General features: G+C 39.6%; 3 protein-coding genes across 4 annotated transcripts in view; 2 read left to right on the forward strand and 1 right to left on the reverse strand.

The window, feature by feature from the left end:
• Positions 1 to 2,424, reverse strand: part of si:dkey-98f17.5 (uncharacterized protein LOC569123 homolog) — a 9,816-nt gene extending 7,392 nt beyond the window's left edge. Inside the window, exons 1-2 of the mRNA XM_037482030.2 lie at positions 2,256 to 2,424; positions 1,156 to 1,267 (exon numbers count right to left, since the gene is read on the reverse strand). Coding sequence (XP_037337927.2) covers positions 1,156 to 1,267; positions 2,256 to 2,406 — 263 coding nt within the window. The 5' untranslated portion in view covers positions 2,407 to 2,424. The remainder of the gene's footprint in view (positions 1 to 1,155; positions 1,268 to 2,255) is intronic.
• Positions 2,425 to 5,192: 2,768 nt separating this feature from the next.
• On the forward strand, positions 5,193 to 10,729 carry slc2a11b (solute carrier family 2 member 11b). The gene is made up of 12 exons (XM_037482965.2): positions 5,193 to 5,465; positions 5,590 to 5,688; positions 7,366 to 7,526; positions 7,609 to 7,733; positions 7,849 to 7,978; positions 8,075 to 8,223; positions 8,539 to 8,726; positions 8,831 to 8,941; positions 9,627 to 9,728; positions 9,849 to 9,924; positions 10,029 to 10,156; positions 10,267 to 10,729. The coding sequence occupies exons 1-12, from the start codon at positions 5,397 to 5,399 to the stop codon at positions 10,459 to 10,461; spliced, it is 1,533 nt and encodes a 510-aa protein (XP_037338862.1). The 5' UTR covers positions 5,193 to 5,396; the 3' UTR covers positions 10,462 to 10,729.
• A 1,053-nt stretch (positions 10,730 to 11,782) lies between these two features.
• On the forward strand, positions 11,783 to 18,350 carry rbm19 (RNA binding motif protein 19). Of its 2 annotated transcripts, none has more exons than XM_037483451.2 (24): positions 11,783 to 11,937; positions 12,024 to 12,206; positions 12,289 to 12,402; positions 12,623 to 12,664; positions 13,007 to 13,217; positions 13,450 to 13,697; positions 13,787 to 13,846; positions 13,950 to 14,028; positions 14,158 to 14,229; positions 14,330 to 14,539; positions 14,630 to 14,760; positions 14,898 to 15,019; positions 15,146 to 15,242; positions 15,713 to 15,823; positions 15,946 to 16,146; positions 16,248 to 16,317; positions 16,404 to 16,555; positions 16,630 to 16,690; positions 16,910 to 16,989; positions 17,076 to 17,131; positions 17,303 to 17,419; positions 17,509 to 17,614; positions 17,707 to 17,827; positions 17,923 to 18,350. In XM_037483451.2, the coding sequence occupies exons 1-24, from the start codon at positions 11,902 to 11,904 to the stop codon at positions 18,000 to 18,002; spliced, it is 2,760 nt and encodes a 919-aa protein (XP_037339348.2). In that variant the 5' UTR covers positions 11,783 to 11,901; the 3' UTR covers positions 18,003 to 18,350. The 2 variants fall into 2 exon arrangements, with proteins under 2 accessions (XP_037339348.2, XP_037339347.2); XM_037483450.2 differs by having other exon boundaries at positions 16,401 to 16,555; positions 17,923 to 18,349.
• The last annotated feature ends 36 nt before the right edge of the window (positions 18,351 to 18,386 follow it).

An 18,386-nucleotide genomic window follows, 5' to 3' on the forward strand; every position in this document is an offset into this window, starting at 1 on the left:
ATAATGATTGTCTTTTTCACAGCTAATCCTTAATCATTTTGTTTTGAAAGTCAGAAAATAATGAAAATTGTTATTTATCAGTGTAAAAAGCAATCCAATTGCTTATTTTGTCTAAAACTCAAAGGTATTACATTATATTACATACAGCAGGGGAAGCCAAAAATGAATCATTTCCCAAATCAATTTCAAGAATTTCAAACTAGTGTAAAACTGCTTTGGAAATTAAATAATACTACATTAACAAGTGCATGGAGTCTTATCTCATGTTTACACTCAGCTTGGCGGTAGTACTAATATGGTTGTTTACGTTCATTATGGTATGTTTATGTTCAGAAGGATTTTGGTGGACTGGCTTTGGAGTCACTGCTGACGACCTGGGGACTTTCTTTGAAGAATTGGTAACTTTTGGAACTGCTGCTGCTACTAAGTTTGCCACTCTCGTTTTAAAAGAGCTGGCATCACTCTGCTGGGAATCTACAGTTGAGTTATTTAAATAGTAAAACATCTAATATTTTATATATAATAAAATATATAATATATAAACATCATATTATCTAATGTTAACAGCCACAGATTTTACTCACTCTTAAACACAACCCACACACAAGCAGCCTCAAGCAAAAACACACCTACAGACCCAGGAGAAAACACCAGTAGTGCTGCTTTTCTTAGTAATATGCGCAATAATGTTCAGTTGTAGACTTTCTATCCAACTAAGAACACATTTAGACGATATCTGTAGGAGGTTTGGGAACTTGTTAAAGACATCCCTCCATTTTACAGAGAATACTATTAAATGAGAAAATAATCATGAAATGACAAAATGAAAATGTTTCAACTAATACACGTTGATATTTTTTCTGCTGCATTTTTAAGGAGATAGTGGTCCATGTCCAAGATAGATAGATTTTATTATGAAATAGGTTAAAAAGAAAAAAACTAGTCTATGGTGGTCGACAGGTGCCTATAGTTGTAAAAGCTCATGTTTAATCAGTATCTGCTCAAAAGGGTAAAAAGGAATATTACTGGTGAATAATACATTTCCACAGTGAAAGCTGAAAAATGGTAAAAGCTAATATTTCTGTTTTACTCGTTATCAAACATTAACTTATGTATATTTAAAGCTGAACGGTTAACAACCTAAAAATGTATTACCAGTTAATGAAGGAGCTCTTCCCTGCAGAGTGGTTACCCATTATCATCACGATGATCTTTTTTCTGGGAGGAAGGAGTCGGACTCCAAGGCTGCTTGCAATCTTCACCAGGCCTGTACCAACATCAGAGGAACAATCATAAGTGTGTATGTGTGAGTGAGAACTGGGTGATTTTTAAGATACGTTTTTTTCTGCTGAAAAGACCCAATTGATTAATGGGGGATTAATTAAGGATTCGTCTAAATTAAAAATGTTACTCTTGCCATACTATTAAAAAAATACATCTTGGTCTCCGGTGGGTTGAGATCGAAATTCTTTCACCATTTGTGGTAATTTAATACACCAAAAACCAACCAATTTAATCAGAGGAAAATAATCATCAGGTTAATCTGTGTTGTTGTGGGGGACAATAACGAAGAAAAAAAACTATATTTCTTTAAATCTTACTTTGGAATATATCTGGAAATGATGTGTTGAAGAGGATGGAAACATTATAAATAGACTCAGGAATGAAAGCGAACATGTATTATATCTGTCTTATTTTGTCAGCTTTAAATACAAAAACCCTCGGTTTTCTCTCTGAATCCAGTTTACAACTAGTTACTTTAAGACGTGCACCTGCTCGTTATTGTCAACAGAGTGGCATGTTTCCGTGCGTGTCTCCTCCATTACACCGGAGTAAACTATATACGATAACGACCAATGCGATTCACGTACTGTGGCAACACTCCACAGCAAGAGTATAAAACCACTTTTACCACGAGGTGCAGTTTATTTCAGACGGCTCTGCCCAAAGCCGCAGTCCCTCGTGTTAATGTAACGTCGTGCGCAATGAAACCTGTCACTTTATTGTACTCGTATTTTTAGTGTCCAGAGGGGAGCGGCAGAGGAGCCGCAACGGGGTCCAAAGTCACGTGGTTCACACTGACAGACAGCTGCTCCGCACGTTTTTAGCTTCGGCTTCAGCGCAAACCTCCTCCTGACGAGCCTCGTCGTTACGTAACGGCAACTGTGCGCGCGGAGCCTGCGTCCGCTTCACTGTCCCAAACTTCGCTATGACGTCGTCTCATGTGAATCCGTTGTTTCCGTTTTATTATTTACCGTTTTCGCTGTCGACATACAAGCTGTGGCATTCTTTCAGTATCCTCTCACTCGGGGTGGTGATCGCGGGCTCCAGAGGATTCGCCACGCTGCGAGGCTTTCTGCCCGACATGGTGCACGCAGCCGCGGCTGTTGCTGTTTCATAAACCATCGGCGGAAGGGTTTCAGTGTTGCACGAAGGCTCCCGTGTGCGGATGAAGCGCCGCCCTGCGGCCAGAGCCTGGCTCACACTGACAGACAGCTACAGCCGAGGGCAAACTCGTCATCCTCAACAGGTTACGTTATAAGTAGAAGAAAAACAAACATTCTGCTGTTGAGGGATAACCTGTGAAAAAAGTAGTTTCAAAAGTGTTGTTTTTTTAAGTAAAATAATGCTCCATTGTTCAAACCTTATTGAAGACCATCTTAATAATACCTGCTGTAGATTACAGCTGTGTGTGAAAGATAAAGACTTCCCTCCCAGGCAGATCTGTCATATGTTTGCACAGAACACATCCATTGCATACTTGATTCGAGTCACACAATATACTTTACATTACATCTTTGATATATATACTGTATAGACATTAATTATATTCATATATAATCCCTGTCGATCATTCTTGAGAATATTTGTGCAAAATTACTTAAAAGTCAGCATGAAATAGTTCAAGTACAGTTTTTTTGTCAATACTTCTCTCTTACGCGTATGACATTAGAAGACATTTGATAAAATCCCCTTTGACCATTTGAGCCTTGATGTGATCGAGCAGGTAAGCTCCACATATTGTCTTTATAAAGTATTTTTCCCAGCAGACAAAGAGCCAATGCAGGACCATTTGTGATTGTGCATTTACAAGAACCAAACAAGGGAGGTTTCTTTGCACTGAGTGTAGGCATCAGTTTTGGAGCGAGTAAAATCTGACATAACACCAGCAGTGGCAAAATGGACTCATGTCTAGAAGTTACTCCAAGATGCAAAACTCTTGTAAAATGGTAAGGCACAGGATTGCGAGTGGTATGTGGACTGCCGGCAGGCACCATTCACTAAGCCCACCCTAAAGCAAATCTTTTGAGGTTTGAAACTACAGCTGTTTTATGACAGTTGGTTATTACAGTAGGTAAAATACCAATATAAAACATTAAGGGAGTCTAATAGTTTTAGTTTTATTTTGAAGTGGGGCTTTTAGCTGTGAATCACATGGTGTTCCTAGAGCTGCTAGAGCTGTGGTCAATTTAAACTTCTCTTCTGTGACCTAGTTCTCAGAGGCTGTTGAAAGATTTAAAGTTTTTGGCCAGTTAAACCTCTGGGTTTTACGCAGAACAGTATGCCTCTTACAGGCATTAGGAGCAGCAATTAAGAGCAACTAATGTTGACTTGTACTTAAATTTATAATTGTATTGTTCTGTTATAGACCTAAAGTCAATCAATCAATGTGCCAACCGTTGGTGTGAATGCACATTAGTCTTTTAACAGAAAAAAAGCATTCATATTTCATTTTGTTTTATTTTGTTTATATTCTACTGACATAAACTTGCGATGAATGCACCGAAAACGGGCCATACTTATCTTTCCATCTGTATCTTCATTAATTTTAAGAATATATAAGTTGTATGAATCTCGGTGTACATCAGTAGTATACAGTGCTCTCCTAATCATAATCTTTTCTGGAAAATATATGGAATCACGATCATGTTTGTAGGAATGGATTACAATCAGGAAGATCATGTAAAGTGCCCCATTCAATTCATCTAGACAAAAATGTCATTGCTATGTTTGTGTCAGCAGACCTTCCTTAAGCCTCAGCAACAGAGAGGAATGTGCTTAAATGAGTCTCCCCCCTGCAGCTCCGATCATACGCTGCACCTTACAACAGGCTACCATTATATTTACGCTTCAACTGAAGTGGAACATCCATTACAAGTGGTCCATTCAAACATTGTTATACAGCATCGTCCATAAAATGAACTTCGATGAGGATACTGCACAACCAAAGACAAAAGTGAGTTTTAATATATCCTTGAAAACCCTTTTACGAAGGCTATGAGGAAATGTGTGTTTGGTTTTGACCTGCAGCTAGTTAATTGTAGTCTGTTTGTAGTTTAAAATCTATGTAATACCACTTTTTAATGATGAATTCTTTATAAAGGGATGATGAGTTTCAAGGCTTTATCTAGTGTTTATTAATTAAAACAAGTCTCAAGTTTGTGAAAGATTGCTTTGCTTTGAGATCAGATGTCATGTATTTTTGTATTTGGATAATCTTTATTGTTTTGTCAATTTCAAATGATTCAGGTCTTCAGTTATGTATGTTAATTAATGGTTGATATGTAAATCGTTTAGAATGTATGTGACTTTACCAGGAAGCTTCCTTAGAGGAGTCTTCCTAATGAAAAGGATGAAGCAGACAATAATAACTACCATGTAGAATATCGCAGTGCATTTGATGACTTTAAACAGCTTGTTTACTTAATCCAAACACTCAGACGGAATATCTGGAAGCTCAGTAATAGTAGAATAATTAATAGGTGTATGATGTATCACTTCACTCACGTCCTCTAATGTTTAAACATTGTCGACATGTCATGCTTACTGCTTCGGTTTAGGCACATTTTGTTACCCCAAAAAAAAATTCTGTCTGAATCTAACATCTTATAGACATATGATGACACTTTTATGACACTTAAGATGTTTGGTTAAAAGATATGTTCATAAAAGTATTAATAAAGTCATGTAGTGAGCTAAAAGATAATAGTATCTCTCTTGTCCACTCTATGGCTGATGCCGGAAACCTCTTGTGTTGTTATCTACACAGAATGAACCTCCATTTAAAACCTTTCATCCTGTTTTTTTCAGTTTGACGTAACAGCTTCATTACCCTTGGATGTACTTTTCTCTTTCTGAGAATACTCCAAGTGGATGAATGTCCCTTTGTGATGCAGCTATGGTGTAGAGCCGTGAAATCTTGAATAATGGACCCAATAACCGTAACCTCGAGGCAGATCATGACTGCCGATAACGTGTGTCTTCCTCAGGAAAAGGGATCTAATCCTCCTCCCATGATTTAAGTTTCCTGTTGAGAGCAAACTCTTTACACGAAGGATAGGACACTCTGCGCACGACAAACTAAATTGGACTTTGAGCAAAAGATCAGCAACAAAATGCCTGCAAAATTTGAGGATGAATATCAACCTCTCCTTATTAAAGAACCGAAAGCTAAACTACCTAAGGTAGGTGGATTATAATAAAATAATAGTTTTAGATAACAAAACTGTATTTGTAGAAGCAATGGGGTGCCGTTTTCTATACGTAGCTACATGTCAAAATATGCTTTTGTGTCTTCTTTTATTGCAGCTTCCCAACAAATCCCTTCTGCTGGCTGCCTGTGCTGCGTGTATAGGGGGAACCTTTCAGTATGGATATAATGTATCGGTCATCAATGCTCCCACTCAGGTAACAACCCTTATCGTCTGTGTTTCTGCTAATGCTGAAACAATCCTTCTACTAAAAAGAAGCTAAAACATAAATAAATATGGGACACGCATACAAGTAGTGAATAAATGGCCGGATGCGTTGCTCTGTGCCTCGGTGCTTTAGAGTGACTTTATTGCCACGGATGAGTCTTTAATCCTGAGGATTGTGTGGGAATGAGACCGGGTGTTACACTGGAAAGTTGCATTCCGGTTTTGAAAGTGTTTGTTGCCAAATCAGATTGCAAGTTTCTAGCACAAAAACGTCATGCACTTTAGTAAAGAGCCAGCCCAACTCATCAGCCTGCTATGAAATCCATGTAAAAAAAACCTGCAATAAAAAACATATATTAAGCCTACATATCTTCACATCTGCAAACAACCAAAGACTAAATATTAGATGAATAGGCTATCGCAACTCAGTAGAAGGGCAGTTGAACAACCGAATACACATATAAGTAAATTATACAACGAGTGGACATTTATTCATTTATTATTATCATTTATTATTATATTGTTTCAAAATGCTTTTCAAAGCCTTTGAAGCACACGACAGAAGCAGCCAAAATGTAATCTACCAGAGAAAAGTTGATTTTCTCCACCGAACCGAATGGCAAACAGCTCAATCTGATAAGCCTGTGACTTGTTGGGAGTTTTGTCTCGGCTGAAAGACAAAACAGCACTGAATGACCCAATGATTCTAAAAAGTGGAGATGTAACAAGTTATATTTGTCACGGTTTGGTCTCCCTTCCTGTTTTAGTTTGAAGTTTCATGTTCCTTGTGGTCCTGGGTTAACTTCACTTCCTGCCTTGTCTTGTGATTGCTTGAGTGTTTCCACCTGTGTCCAATCACCTGCACCTCCCTTGTGTATTTAAGCCCTGTGTGCCAGTTGTTCTTTGTCGCGTCATTGTTTCCTGTCACATCACGTTGGAGCACGCTTCTGTTTTCGTGGAAATAAAGAACACTATTCGTAAGAACCCTGCGCCTGAGTCCTTTAAACCCCGTCGGGCTGCACCAGGGCCAAGCCGCGTGACAATATTATTGCGGTACTCCAAATGCCCGGTAAAATATGATCTGCATTTGCCAGAAGTCTTACAAGCACACGTGCACTTGCGAACCCAAAAAGTCTGTCAGGCAGAGCACAACCACGGAGCCACTGAGCGGACACAAGCAGTCCGCTGTGAAGGGCCAACATCACAGGTACACCGCCCAGGTGCCATAACCCAAATCGCAAAACTATAACTAGACTAAATAACAAAAATATTCTATTTCTTTGCCAAAGACCCCACCCCTTTCAAAAGCCTTGAAATGGCCTGAAACTACTTTGCAGGCACAACCAAACTTTCTGGCAAAACACTTTCAGTGGGGCTGTTACCACTGATTGGGGATATGTTTGAATGTTTTTTTAATGCTGTTCAATAAATATACCGATATTGCTTGAAATGTTTGCATTTTACCCGATTTAAATTGGCGACCTGCTATTAGCACCAAGATGTCATTTGTGAGTCAACGTACTTTGAGAATTATAAGATGTGCTTTTGTCTTATTTGTCTCCAGAGTAAACTACTGTCAGACCAAACTTTTTAAATATTAAAAGCAAGACATGAGTCATTTTATTCCATCTAATGAATATACGTGTGTTTTTCTTTTATTCTCTAGTATGTGCACAATTTCATCAACCAAACCTGGAGGGAGCGCTACCAAACTAACATCTCAGTCGATGCGCTCACCCTCCTCTGGTCCACTATTGTGTCCATATTCACCTTAGGAGGACTTGTGGGAGTGACAGTCGGTGGGACATTGTCTGTGAAGCTTGGGAGGTAGGAAGAAAATATTATGGGATGCTTTGACTCATTTCTGTTGGCAATTTTCTAAACCTCTAATGTAATGTTACTTTTCCAGGAAGGGGACTCTGTTGGCCAATAATATATTTGCATTAATGGCTGCTCTGCTGATGGGTCTGAGTTACCCCACTGGACTTTTTGAATTAATTGTCGTGGGACGTTTTTTCACTGGAGTGAATGCAGGTAAATGATTCCAAAATACATTCAAACATACTAGGGGAACACATTTTGTATAATATTTTAAATAAGCTTGAGAAATATTTGAACCGGCTAAAATGTGTCATTTTTATTTTTTCAGGCATTGGCCTTTGTGTTCAACCGCTGTATTTGGGAGAAATAGCTCCAACTGCCTTTCGTGGTGCCATGGGAATGGGAACTTCTATTTCCATAACTGTTGGCATCTTATCTGGACAAGTGATCGGCCTGAAGTAAGTAAACACTGGGTATTTTTTTCACCCCAAAAATACTATAGAATCTGTGTTTGCAAAATGACTTCTATCTGGGTTTTTGGTGTGATTTCACAGAGAGATCCTGGGGAAAGAAGAGTACTGGCCCATCCTGCTCTCCACCACGTGTATCCCGGCCTTCCTGCAGCTTCTCAGCCTGCCGTGGTTCCCAGAGAGCCCGCGCTACCTGCTCATTGACAAACGGGATGATAAGGGGTGTAACACAGGTACATTTACAAAATCAGTATTTGGCCTGCAATTGTTGACGTAGCGCACATGACACTGTGGTTCAAGAAAGGTCAGGACTCCCTTTGAGTCCAATCACTGAAGCTTGAAAGTCAGAGCTGGGAGTTCAAGCATGTGACAACATTCTGGTAACGCTAGAATAATGCGATGAAAACAAAATGAATGGAGATTAAACAGATTATTTTACAAAGGAACCACTTTGTGTAGATTGTCAAAAACAGACCCTGTATTGTAGGCTGATCATTTGAGGAGAAAACTACAATCGCCACGGTGGTCATGTGTTTACTTTTCGGCAGCCCTGAAGCAACTGCACGGTTTATCTGGCTGCGATGGGGAACGGGACGATATTGAGAAGGAGAGGACTAATTTAGTGGATTTCCAAGCCAAGAAACCCTGGGAGCTCTTCAATGATCGTAGTGTCCGCTGGCAGCTCCTCACCATCATGCTGCTCAATGCTGCACAGCAGCTGAACGGTATCAATGCTGTGAGTACACTATCCACTCGGCGGCACCTTTTAAGGTGTAAAAATAACACTAAAGTTTAGTCAAATGTGTTTTTTTATTGGAATAATTTTTTTTCTCTCTCTAGATTTACTTCTACGCAGAATACTTGTTTACGCAATCGGGTATTCCTGCTGATAAAATACCATACGTGACCATTGGCACTGGTGCCTGTGAATGCGTCACGGCTTTAACGTGTGTAAGTATTAGGCTAACACGCTTTTTTTGTGTGCATTAATTTCCTACAATTCAGATGATGTTACATCAAAAATATTAGGCAGAAGAAAACAATAATATTTGCTCAAACCCCGTACAAACATTTAATGCTGTACATTTATACCTACTGTTGCCTGTTTACATTTTTCCAATCCAACCAAGTTGTTTTGTTGCCTAAAATCACTTTTTTACACCCAAAATGTTCAAATAATCTCTCCTCAAATAATCTACTCAAAATGTTCAAATAATCTCCTCATGGGTATCGGCCCGTATTCATCCACCACAACTCGCCTGTTCATATACCTTACCCCTTTGTGTAAAAATATAATAATTATTATAACTACTAAATAGTTTGTCTTAAAGAGTGCAAATAGATGCTACAACAACTTAAATACAGATAGGTACAGTAAAAAGGACAGAACTGTCAGTACCTTTCTAAACATAATGTCAAAAGTCAATATTGTCTCATACAAAAAAACAGAACAAGAGCATGTGACATAAACATCTGTATGACCAGAAGTCTTACAATGATGAAGCATTAACTTTTAACGTTTGGTAGAGCAAGATTCGATTAAACTGTCACCATCCTATGAAAGGTCAGAGTTTATAAGGAAAGTGTTCTTCACATAAGGTGCTTTTGGTCACATGATCTGCTGTGTATCTCACAGGGTTTACTCATTGACCGTCTCGGGAGGAAAGTGCTCATCACGGGAGGATACGCATTGATGAGTATTTGCTGCATTTTATTCACGCTGACGCTCTCTTTTCAAGTAATTAACCTCAACATTAGACCTACAAATGAATAGACATTCAAATCAGTTTGTGGCCTTTCTTGCACATGATGTGTAATTTGTGCTGTCATTCCTTTTGTGTGAATATCTTTCTCTCAGGATGCTAGTCCAGTGGTACCATACTTGAGCATGGCGTGTTTATTTGCTTTCATCCTGAGTTTTGGATTAGGACCTGGTAATTCCTTTTTTCCTCTTCCATTCAAGTTATTCTTTAGTAGCTGTTGCGGATAAACTGTTGTATCTATGAGAGGTGTTTTGTCTTGTTTATCTTCTGTAAAGGTGGCGTGACGAACATTTTGACCACTGAGCTGTTCACACAAACGGCACGCCCGGCCGCTTACATGATCGCTGGATCATTGAACTGGTTGAGCTTCTTTTTCATCGGCCTGGTTTTCCCTTTTGTTGTGGTAAGTATCCAAAGAGTATATCTTACATTTCAATTATTTTACCAATACCTGCTGGTTGTCAAGTTTGGAAGTTGGACTCACTAGTGTTTCTTCTGTTGTGATTTGCACAGATGGGGCTGCAGCAGTACTGTTTCCTGGTGTTCTTGGCGGTCTGCTCCTTAACAGCAACGTACATTTTCTTTGTCATTCCTGAAACCAAGAACAGAACCTTCGTCGAAATCCAGAATGACTTCAAGTCGTTGAGGCACAGAAAGGCCCACAAAGCTGACGGAGCAGGGCCGACACTGATATTAACTTCTGCATGAAATATTACCAGTGACCCAGGGGTGAAGCAAGAAATGCTTTTCTTACGCCTCACGCTATTGATGTCACGAAGATGAGTAACTGCCAGGAGGATTCACACACACTCACACACACAACACAGTAGATAGATGTTTTTTGATGGTACTGTAAATTATAGTAACTTATTTCATAGTTGAACTGGGAAGTCATTATTATATGTCTTTAATTAACTTATCAATATAAGTTAAAGTCATCCTCATATTTTTGGTAATTTGCTTTGTATTACTTTCATAAAAGAAGCTGTATTGAGATTTTTTTCAATAAAAATCTTTTAAGAAAAATCTTTTTTAGTCTATTCAATCTCAATCTGTGTCATTAAGGGTGCCTGATATCTCCTTTTTCAGACTTCAGTCTGACATGTGATCTGCAGAACAAAAGGTTCATTGAAGAACACAGTCAAACTCTGGTCCACGCATTTATTTAGCCTACACAGTCATTAAAACTTTTATAGACAGTGACTTGCTAGTATGACGTTTTTACAATTTGAGTCTACAGACACCTTATGTTACATGTAGATCTTACAATAAGGTTTCTTATGCTTTTCTACTATTTGTGAGAGACCACATAATGATACAATCCTTCAATTTGTTAGGATTATAAATGTCTCTTAAGAAAAACTATCAAACTCCCCCAAATGAACTATATAATAATTTAGTGCTTTATTTTCCACCTGATATTTGTATAGAATTCAAAGTGACTCTGTAATACCTTTTACCACTCAGCGAGAGGCATCTGGCGTAAAGAGTATAGTGGAGGAAGTATTGAGATGCTTTACTTACAAAAAACTGGTTATACAACATTTAAATAATATAATATTAATAAAAGTCATGCTTGGCACAAAGTACTCTCATGTAACTTCCAAAATGTACTTATAGTATCAAAGTAGGACAGTGATCCCTGTGAGTGTTTTTATTGTGTATTGTATTATTGTTTACAATACTATGTAGCTTAATGAGTAACAATGCAATAAATAAGTAACAAGAAGATGATCATATGGAAAATCAAAATATGTAAAGCAACAAGCTATCAAAAAGTGAAAACATGTTTTAATTATAACATAAGTGTAAATTATTATAGAAGGAACATAACGACACTCCTCACAGATGTAACATTATTTGCCTGTACTTTTACATTCATCGTTGATGAAGAACAGTGTATAGTCATTTAATTGACATGTTACAGCAGTAAGAAGGTAACTGCAGATACATTTAACTTCAGATGCATTCTTCTTCGCATTCTAGTCCTCCAGACCAGTAGATGTCGAAAATACGGTGATACAAAGAAAGCGAAGAAGAAGTGGGCTCCTCCCACAACATGGCGTCCTAGAAGCTTCCACGCTGGTTTGTTGACATCTATTTAAAAAAGGTTTACGCTGTATTTGTGGATTTACATCTACAATAACTATGTCGAGACTCATCATTAAAAACCTCCCTAACGGGGTAAGTAAGCCGCCCGACGTGAGCAGACGGTTTGTTTTGTTTCTGTCGGAATGAAGATGAAACGGTACTTGGTATCTCGCCTGCAGATGAAAGAAGAGAGGTTCAAGTCTATGTTTGCGGACTTTGGCACCGTGACAGACTGCACTTTGAAGTTTACGAAGGACGGCAAGTTCCGCAAGTTCGGCTTTGTGGGGTTTAAGTCGGAGGAGGATGCGAACCGAGCCCTGAAACATTTCAACAAGAGCTTCGTGGACACATCCAGAGTGACGGTAAGGCTGCTTGGCTGCGCATGCGCGTTCTCGAGGTTGTCGTTTTTCCCACATGTGAACCCATGGTTGTCGTGTATTCCAGGTGGAGATGTGTAAGGCTTTTGGAGACCCCACCAAAGCAAAAACCTGGAGCAAACATACCCAGAGCTCAGGCCCGGACAAACCCTCCGCTACTGCCGCTACTGACAACAAAAAGGTACCTACGGCCACAAAATGACCAAGGAGAAGTTACATGAAACTCAAAAGAAACTAACAATTCTACTTTCACATCTATAATGTCCAACTTTACCCAAATAATATCGTTCCTATATAACTCTGCAGGTAGCAACAGAATAATGCTGTTATCTTAGTGGAGAATAATGTAGTTCTGCAGCACTGTCATTTCTATAATTGGTTCATTTTGTTTAATCTTTCAGAAGAATGTTCAAAAAAACGAAACCAAGAGCACACTGGGAAAGGTGAGTACATTCAGCACTTATGTTTAATGTTAACTATAAAAGATTTGAATGAGATGGAACAAAACACAGGCTGCCTATCAAACAACAATACTTTGATAGCAACCAAAATGTGCATACAGCACAATGATGTTGACATCAACAAACGCAAAATTCATTCACCCACCAATTAAGATACCCAGCTCTTGTTTTTATTTCGTCATGTACTTGATGTTACCACATTTGTCAATGTCTTCCTGGGATACTACTTTTTGATCGTGTGTATTGACATTTAGTGTTATGTATATGTCATTATTAGCTGATGTTTGTTGTAATCATTGCGTGTCCATTTGTCTTGTGTGTCAGCTGGAAGAGGACCAGACATTCAAGGAGTTTCTGTCAGTGCATCAGAATCGAAGCCAAGTCCCGACTTGGACGAATGACACTGTGCAGCAAACCACTGGTCCTAACGATGGAAAGGCAAAGGCTTCGGGCAAGAAGAAGCCAGCTTCAGATGACTACCTCAACTTTGATTCAGAACAGTCAGAAGATGAGGACGAGGAAGACGAAGATGAAGGTTGGTGACGGTGGTCGCTTTTTAAAGCCTGTATTCTCTAAAGACTTAGGTGGACTAGGTGGACTATCATGGAATGTATGTGTGGGGTACTAGTTACGATCAATGACGAGCAGTAACTACATTTATGTGCTACAAATGTGTCACAGCACAAGCGTAGAAATAGAAAGTATGAATAGAATTGGAAGCAAAGAGGTGCCTGATTACCTGGCAAACATATCAGTGTTTCTTTCAGGTGCCACTAAAGAAGCGCTGAAGTCTGGCTTATCGGATATGGAGTACCTGCGCTCAAAGGTGGCCCAGACGGACGACACGATGGAGGAGATTGAGTGTGACGATGACGACGAGAACGAGGATTGTGGTCCCATGCAGAACACAGACAGTGCCTATGAGAGCGGGGACCGAGACAAAGTGTCAAAGACGAAAACAATTTCTTCTGAGGATAAGCGACAGAGCAAAATGAAGAAATCTGCCAAGCAAGAGGTGATTCTTTACATCCACAAATGAAACACTACTGTTCAGTACAGCACAGGATGTTTTTTCTGCTTCACACCCACACTTGTTTGTTGCAGATGGAGCCAACAACAGAATTTACAGTGAAGCTCAGAGGAGCCCCGTTCAATGTGAAAGAGGTGGATGAACAACAGCTTCCTGGATCATGGGGAGCAGTGATGATATTGCACAGTTTGTATTTTATTTGCTGCATCTAACATTTTTCATATGTGACGTCAATAGCAACAACTCCTAGAGTTCATGACTCCGCTGAAGCCTGCAGCTATCAGGATTGGGAAGAACGAAAGTGGAAATAGAACAGGTATGTTATAGGAAGAACTTTTCATGAATTTCTATTTGAATGTTTTTAAGAAATATGATCCTGTACCCATATCTAGTGGTAAAAATTGCTGCCCTGTTGCTTGCTGCACTGTATGTGTGTGTGTTTCAGGTTATGTATATGTGGACTTGCACTCTGATGAAGAGGTGGAAAAGGCTTTGAAGAAGAATAAAGACTACATTAGTGAGAAATGATCCAATTTATTACATTATTGTAGACACCGAGGTGTATGTGATCACTGCAACTGGCTAACTGCGACATACCTTCTTCCTGTGTTTGTCAGGCGGGCGTTACATTGAGGTCTTCCGTGTGGAGGCCTCTGGGGGAAAAGGCAAGAGAGACAGGAAGGACAAAGAAATTGACCGGAACTTCACCAGGAAGCTTCAGGAGGATGAGGAGGAGGAAGATGTTGCAGAGTCAGGTCGAATCTTCATCAGGAACCTTCCTTACACCTGCACTGAGGAAGAGATCAAAGAGCTGTTTGCTACACATGGTAAATAAAATAAAAAACGACTTTCACACTACGAGTCCACACAGACGTTGTGTCTGATGCTATAAAAACTTTATTTTGCAATCTTTTCAGGTCCTTTGTCTGAGGTGCTCTTCCCTATTGACAATCTAACTAAGAAACCTAAAGGTTTTGCTTTTGTAACATACATGATACCAGAGAATGCTGTGACAGCTCTCGCTCAGCTGGACGGACATATATTTCAGGTATGTAATCTCCAACCTATGTTTGAGATGTATCTGTACGCCACAAGACCTGTAATGGCCTCTGGATTTGGGAGTACAACGTGAGTTTCAAATGACGTCAAGGCCTATTGGAAACCGCAATTATCTCATGCTTTTAGGGCAGGATGCTTCACCTGCTTCCATCAACGCTGAAGAAAGAAAAGGCAGAGTCTTCAGATGCTCCTGGTTCTTCTACTTACAAACGGCAAAAAGATGCTAAAAACAAAGCTTCTAGTTCCAGGTATTTGAAGTATATGTAGTCACATTAACCTACCGTTTCTGTGTTTTTGGGTTTTCTCATTTTCTTTCTAGTCAATTAAATCTGTCCCTAATTGCATTTATTAATATAATTGGTGTTACCTTCTAGCTCACACAACTGGAACACCTTGTTTCTGGGCACAAGTGCAGTGGCGGATGCCATTGCTGATAAATATAACACCACAAAAAGCCAAGTCCTGGACCATGTGAGTTATGCTTTACTCTGTTCTTCTACATGAATTATCCTCAATCCTGCAGGATTGGTTTGTGTCAGACGGAAACATTTTTGCATTAAGCCAATGCATGAGAAACTTAAATGCTTTGAGGTTCTAGTAAGATGAAGTACTATCCAGGTCTAGTTTGAGAAAAAGTTCAATGCTCAATGATTTTATTTGATGGCAAAACACTGCAACGTGATTTATGAAGTTAAGAGGAAGGATTTTACTGGTCTGGAAAGTCATCATGGCGATACTTTTTCTTTTTAGTATAATTGCTTGTGGTCCTCTCCTGTCGCGGTCTTTCTCGATGCCAATACAGCCTTTCCCATTCAAACATAAAAGGGAGGGCTGTGTGTCTGTGTGAATGCATCTTTTTTGTCTGTTGCAGCTACTTCAACATGGTGATCATTCGGCAAACTGAGCAGCAGGGTTCATTTCTTTTTTTTTTTTCTTCGAAGGAGTCGAAGGGAAGTCTTGCAGTGCGGATGGCTCTCGGTGAGACACAGATTGTTCAAGAGACTCGGCAGTTTCTACTCGACAACGGTGTCAGTCTCGATTCATTTAGTCAGGTTTGCTGAATATAAACTCCCATTACATGCAGCTATATTGTCTATGAACATTTACCATGCCCAAAAAGCACGGCCATGTTTGAGATTGTTTCCTGTGTGTATTGTTTGCCGTGGTTTTACAGGCGGCAGCCGCGAGGAGTACAACTGTGATTCTGGTAAAAAACCTTCCGGCTGGAGTGACGGCGTCAGAGTTGGAGGAGCTTTTCTCACCTCACGGCTCCTTGGGCCGAGTGCTGCTGCCGCCCTCAGGCCTCACCACCATCATCGAGTTCCTTGAGCCAACTGAGGCGAAACGAGCCTTCACTCGGCTAGCCTACAGCAAGGTGTGTGTGCCTCTTTAAGCCCGCAATATCTGCTCCTGCAACATATGTTTGAGGCACTTTAAAAGCGTTTACTATACTTACTGTATCTTTGAAAACCGTAGTTCCAGCACATCCCACTGTATTTAGAGTGGGCTCCTGTGGGGGTGTTTTTGGCAGCCAAACCAGTACCAGGTAAAATCACACACTCAAATTTGGTATTTTTTGTCAAACAAATGTACTAATTGGAAGAATAAAAATGTCTTCTCATCATAAAGTAGAACAAAAGGAAGATGCAATGAAAGAGCAGCAGCAGCAGAAGAAGGAGGAGGAGGAGGAGGAAGAAGAAGATGAGGAAGAGGAATCTGCTCCTGGTTCAACACTTTTTATTAAGAATGTTAATTTCAGCACAACAGAGGAGAAGCTACAAGAGGTAGGTCAATTAATACATTCAACCTTCAATAATGTTTGGCAATCTTGTTTAATACTGTTTTCTCTGTGTTTCAGACATTCTCCAAATGTGGCAAGATCACATCCTGCACCATCTCTAAGAAGAAAGATAAGACAGGTACTAATCATTGAAAGTAGGATCTCTCCTACTTAAATGCAACATAGCAGTGTGAAATAGGATTTAGAAAAGGGATATTGATTCATGGATGTACCAGAGATATATGATTTATATGTCTTTGTTTCTCTGGCTTTGCAAGAGCTGTCTGTAATAAAAATATTTTTTTAAATCTCTGGATCAGAGTTTACAACCACTGTACAATGTTGGTGTGATTTCCAGGCAAGATGTTGTCCATGGGTTACGGTTTTGTCCAGTATCAGTCAGCAGAAGCAGCACAGAAAGCCCTCAGGCAACTACAGGTACCATACCATACTCCTTCTTACAACCTTCCTCTACAACCTGGTCCTTTGACTATAGTGTGTTCTTTGTCTCAAACATCCACCAGCACTGTACTGTAGATGATCACGAACTAGAGCTGAAGATTTCTGAGAGAGCCACAAGGTAAGATGTGCGTCAAAATTACTTTAGTGGGAAATGCGCTTGAGAATGTCACCATGTGTTCATTGTATTATACTTCAAAGATTGAGTAATTATTTGTGGGTAAGACTTTATCTTGAAAAGGTTGTGTAAACCTTCTGTCAGTGCTCACTCAGTTGTTTCGCCTGTGTTCAGGACTACTGAAGTGTCACGGAAGAAGAGGCAAGATGAGAAGAAACAGACAGGATCCAAGATCCTTGTGCGAAACGTCCCCTTCCAAGCCACTGTCAGGGAAATTCGGGAACTCTTCTGGTAAGTAGCACATGCACAAACCTGTTAATTATTTGCAATGAGATCAAGATCATTCAACGATGATAGGATTTGTTCCCTCATCCTTTCAGTACTTTTGGAGAGTTGAAGACAGTCCGTCTTCCAAAGAAAGCTGCGGGTTCAGGGAACCATAGAGGTTTTGGCTTTATTGACTTCATCACCAAACAGGACGCAAAGGTTTGTGTTTTGTGAGCGTTCATACATTTATCTTGTAAATCTACTGTCTTGAAGTGCTAATCATGAAAACTATGCCCCTGTCATCTCCATAGAAAGCATTTGCTGCTTTGTGCCACAGCACTCATCTGTATGGGAGACGCCTCGTGCTGGAGTGGGCTGAGGCTGAGGAGACAGTGGAGACATTGAGACGGAAAACAGCCGAACATTTTCATGGTAATTCAACTAACCTTTGTGCAAACGTGAACAAGTAAAAAAATAACTGTGCTTTATATTTATTATATTACATTTCTGTTTATCCTCCATGACAGTGGCCAGCAAAAAGCAGCGAAAGGCAGAAGTTATGGAGGGAATTCAGGAGACGATGGAAACTGGTGGAGAGGAAGACTGAGTTCCCTGAAAGCCAGTATCTAGGAATGTGAACAAAATTAGAACCTGAGTGGCGTATGCAGATTGAACTGATTATAAGAATTGTCAATTTTGTGGATTACTTGTATAAAATGATGCCACAAAGAAAGATTGAGTGATGTTAATTTTTCTATAAAAAATGTTTTCATGCTTTAAAAGTGTTACGTCTCATGTTGTGCTTTGTGTCCTTTCCTTCTGTAGTTCTTATAATGATTGTGCGGTCAAAGACTGGACTGATATACATGCATTCTACATTTTACAGGGAGAAAAAATACATATACTTAGTCAGATGATTATCATCCAATCAAGACAATAGATCCAAACATCGGCTGTTTCTCAATATGCCTCCTTGTCTGGACTGGTGGAC

This window comes from Pungitius pungitius, chromosome 5, assembly GCF_949316345.1.
Source record: "Pungitius pungitius chromosome 5, fPunPun2.1, whole genome shotgun sequence".
In the NCBI taxonomy this organism is placed as follows: domain Eukaryota; kingdom Metazoa; phylum Chordata; class Actinopteri; order Perciformes; family Gasterosteidae; genus Pungitius; species Pungitius pungitius.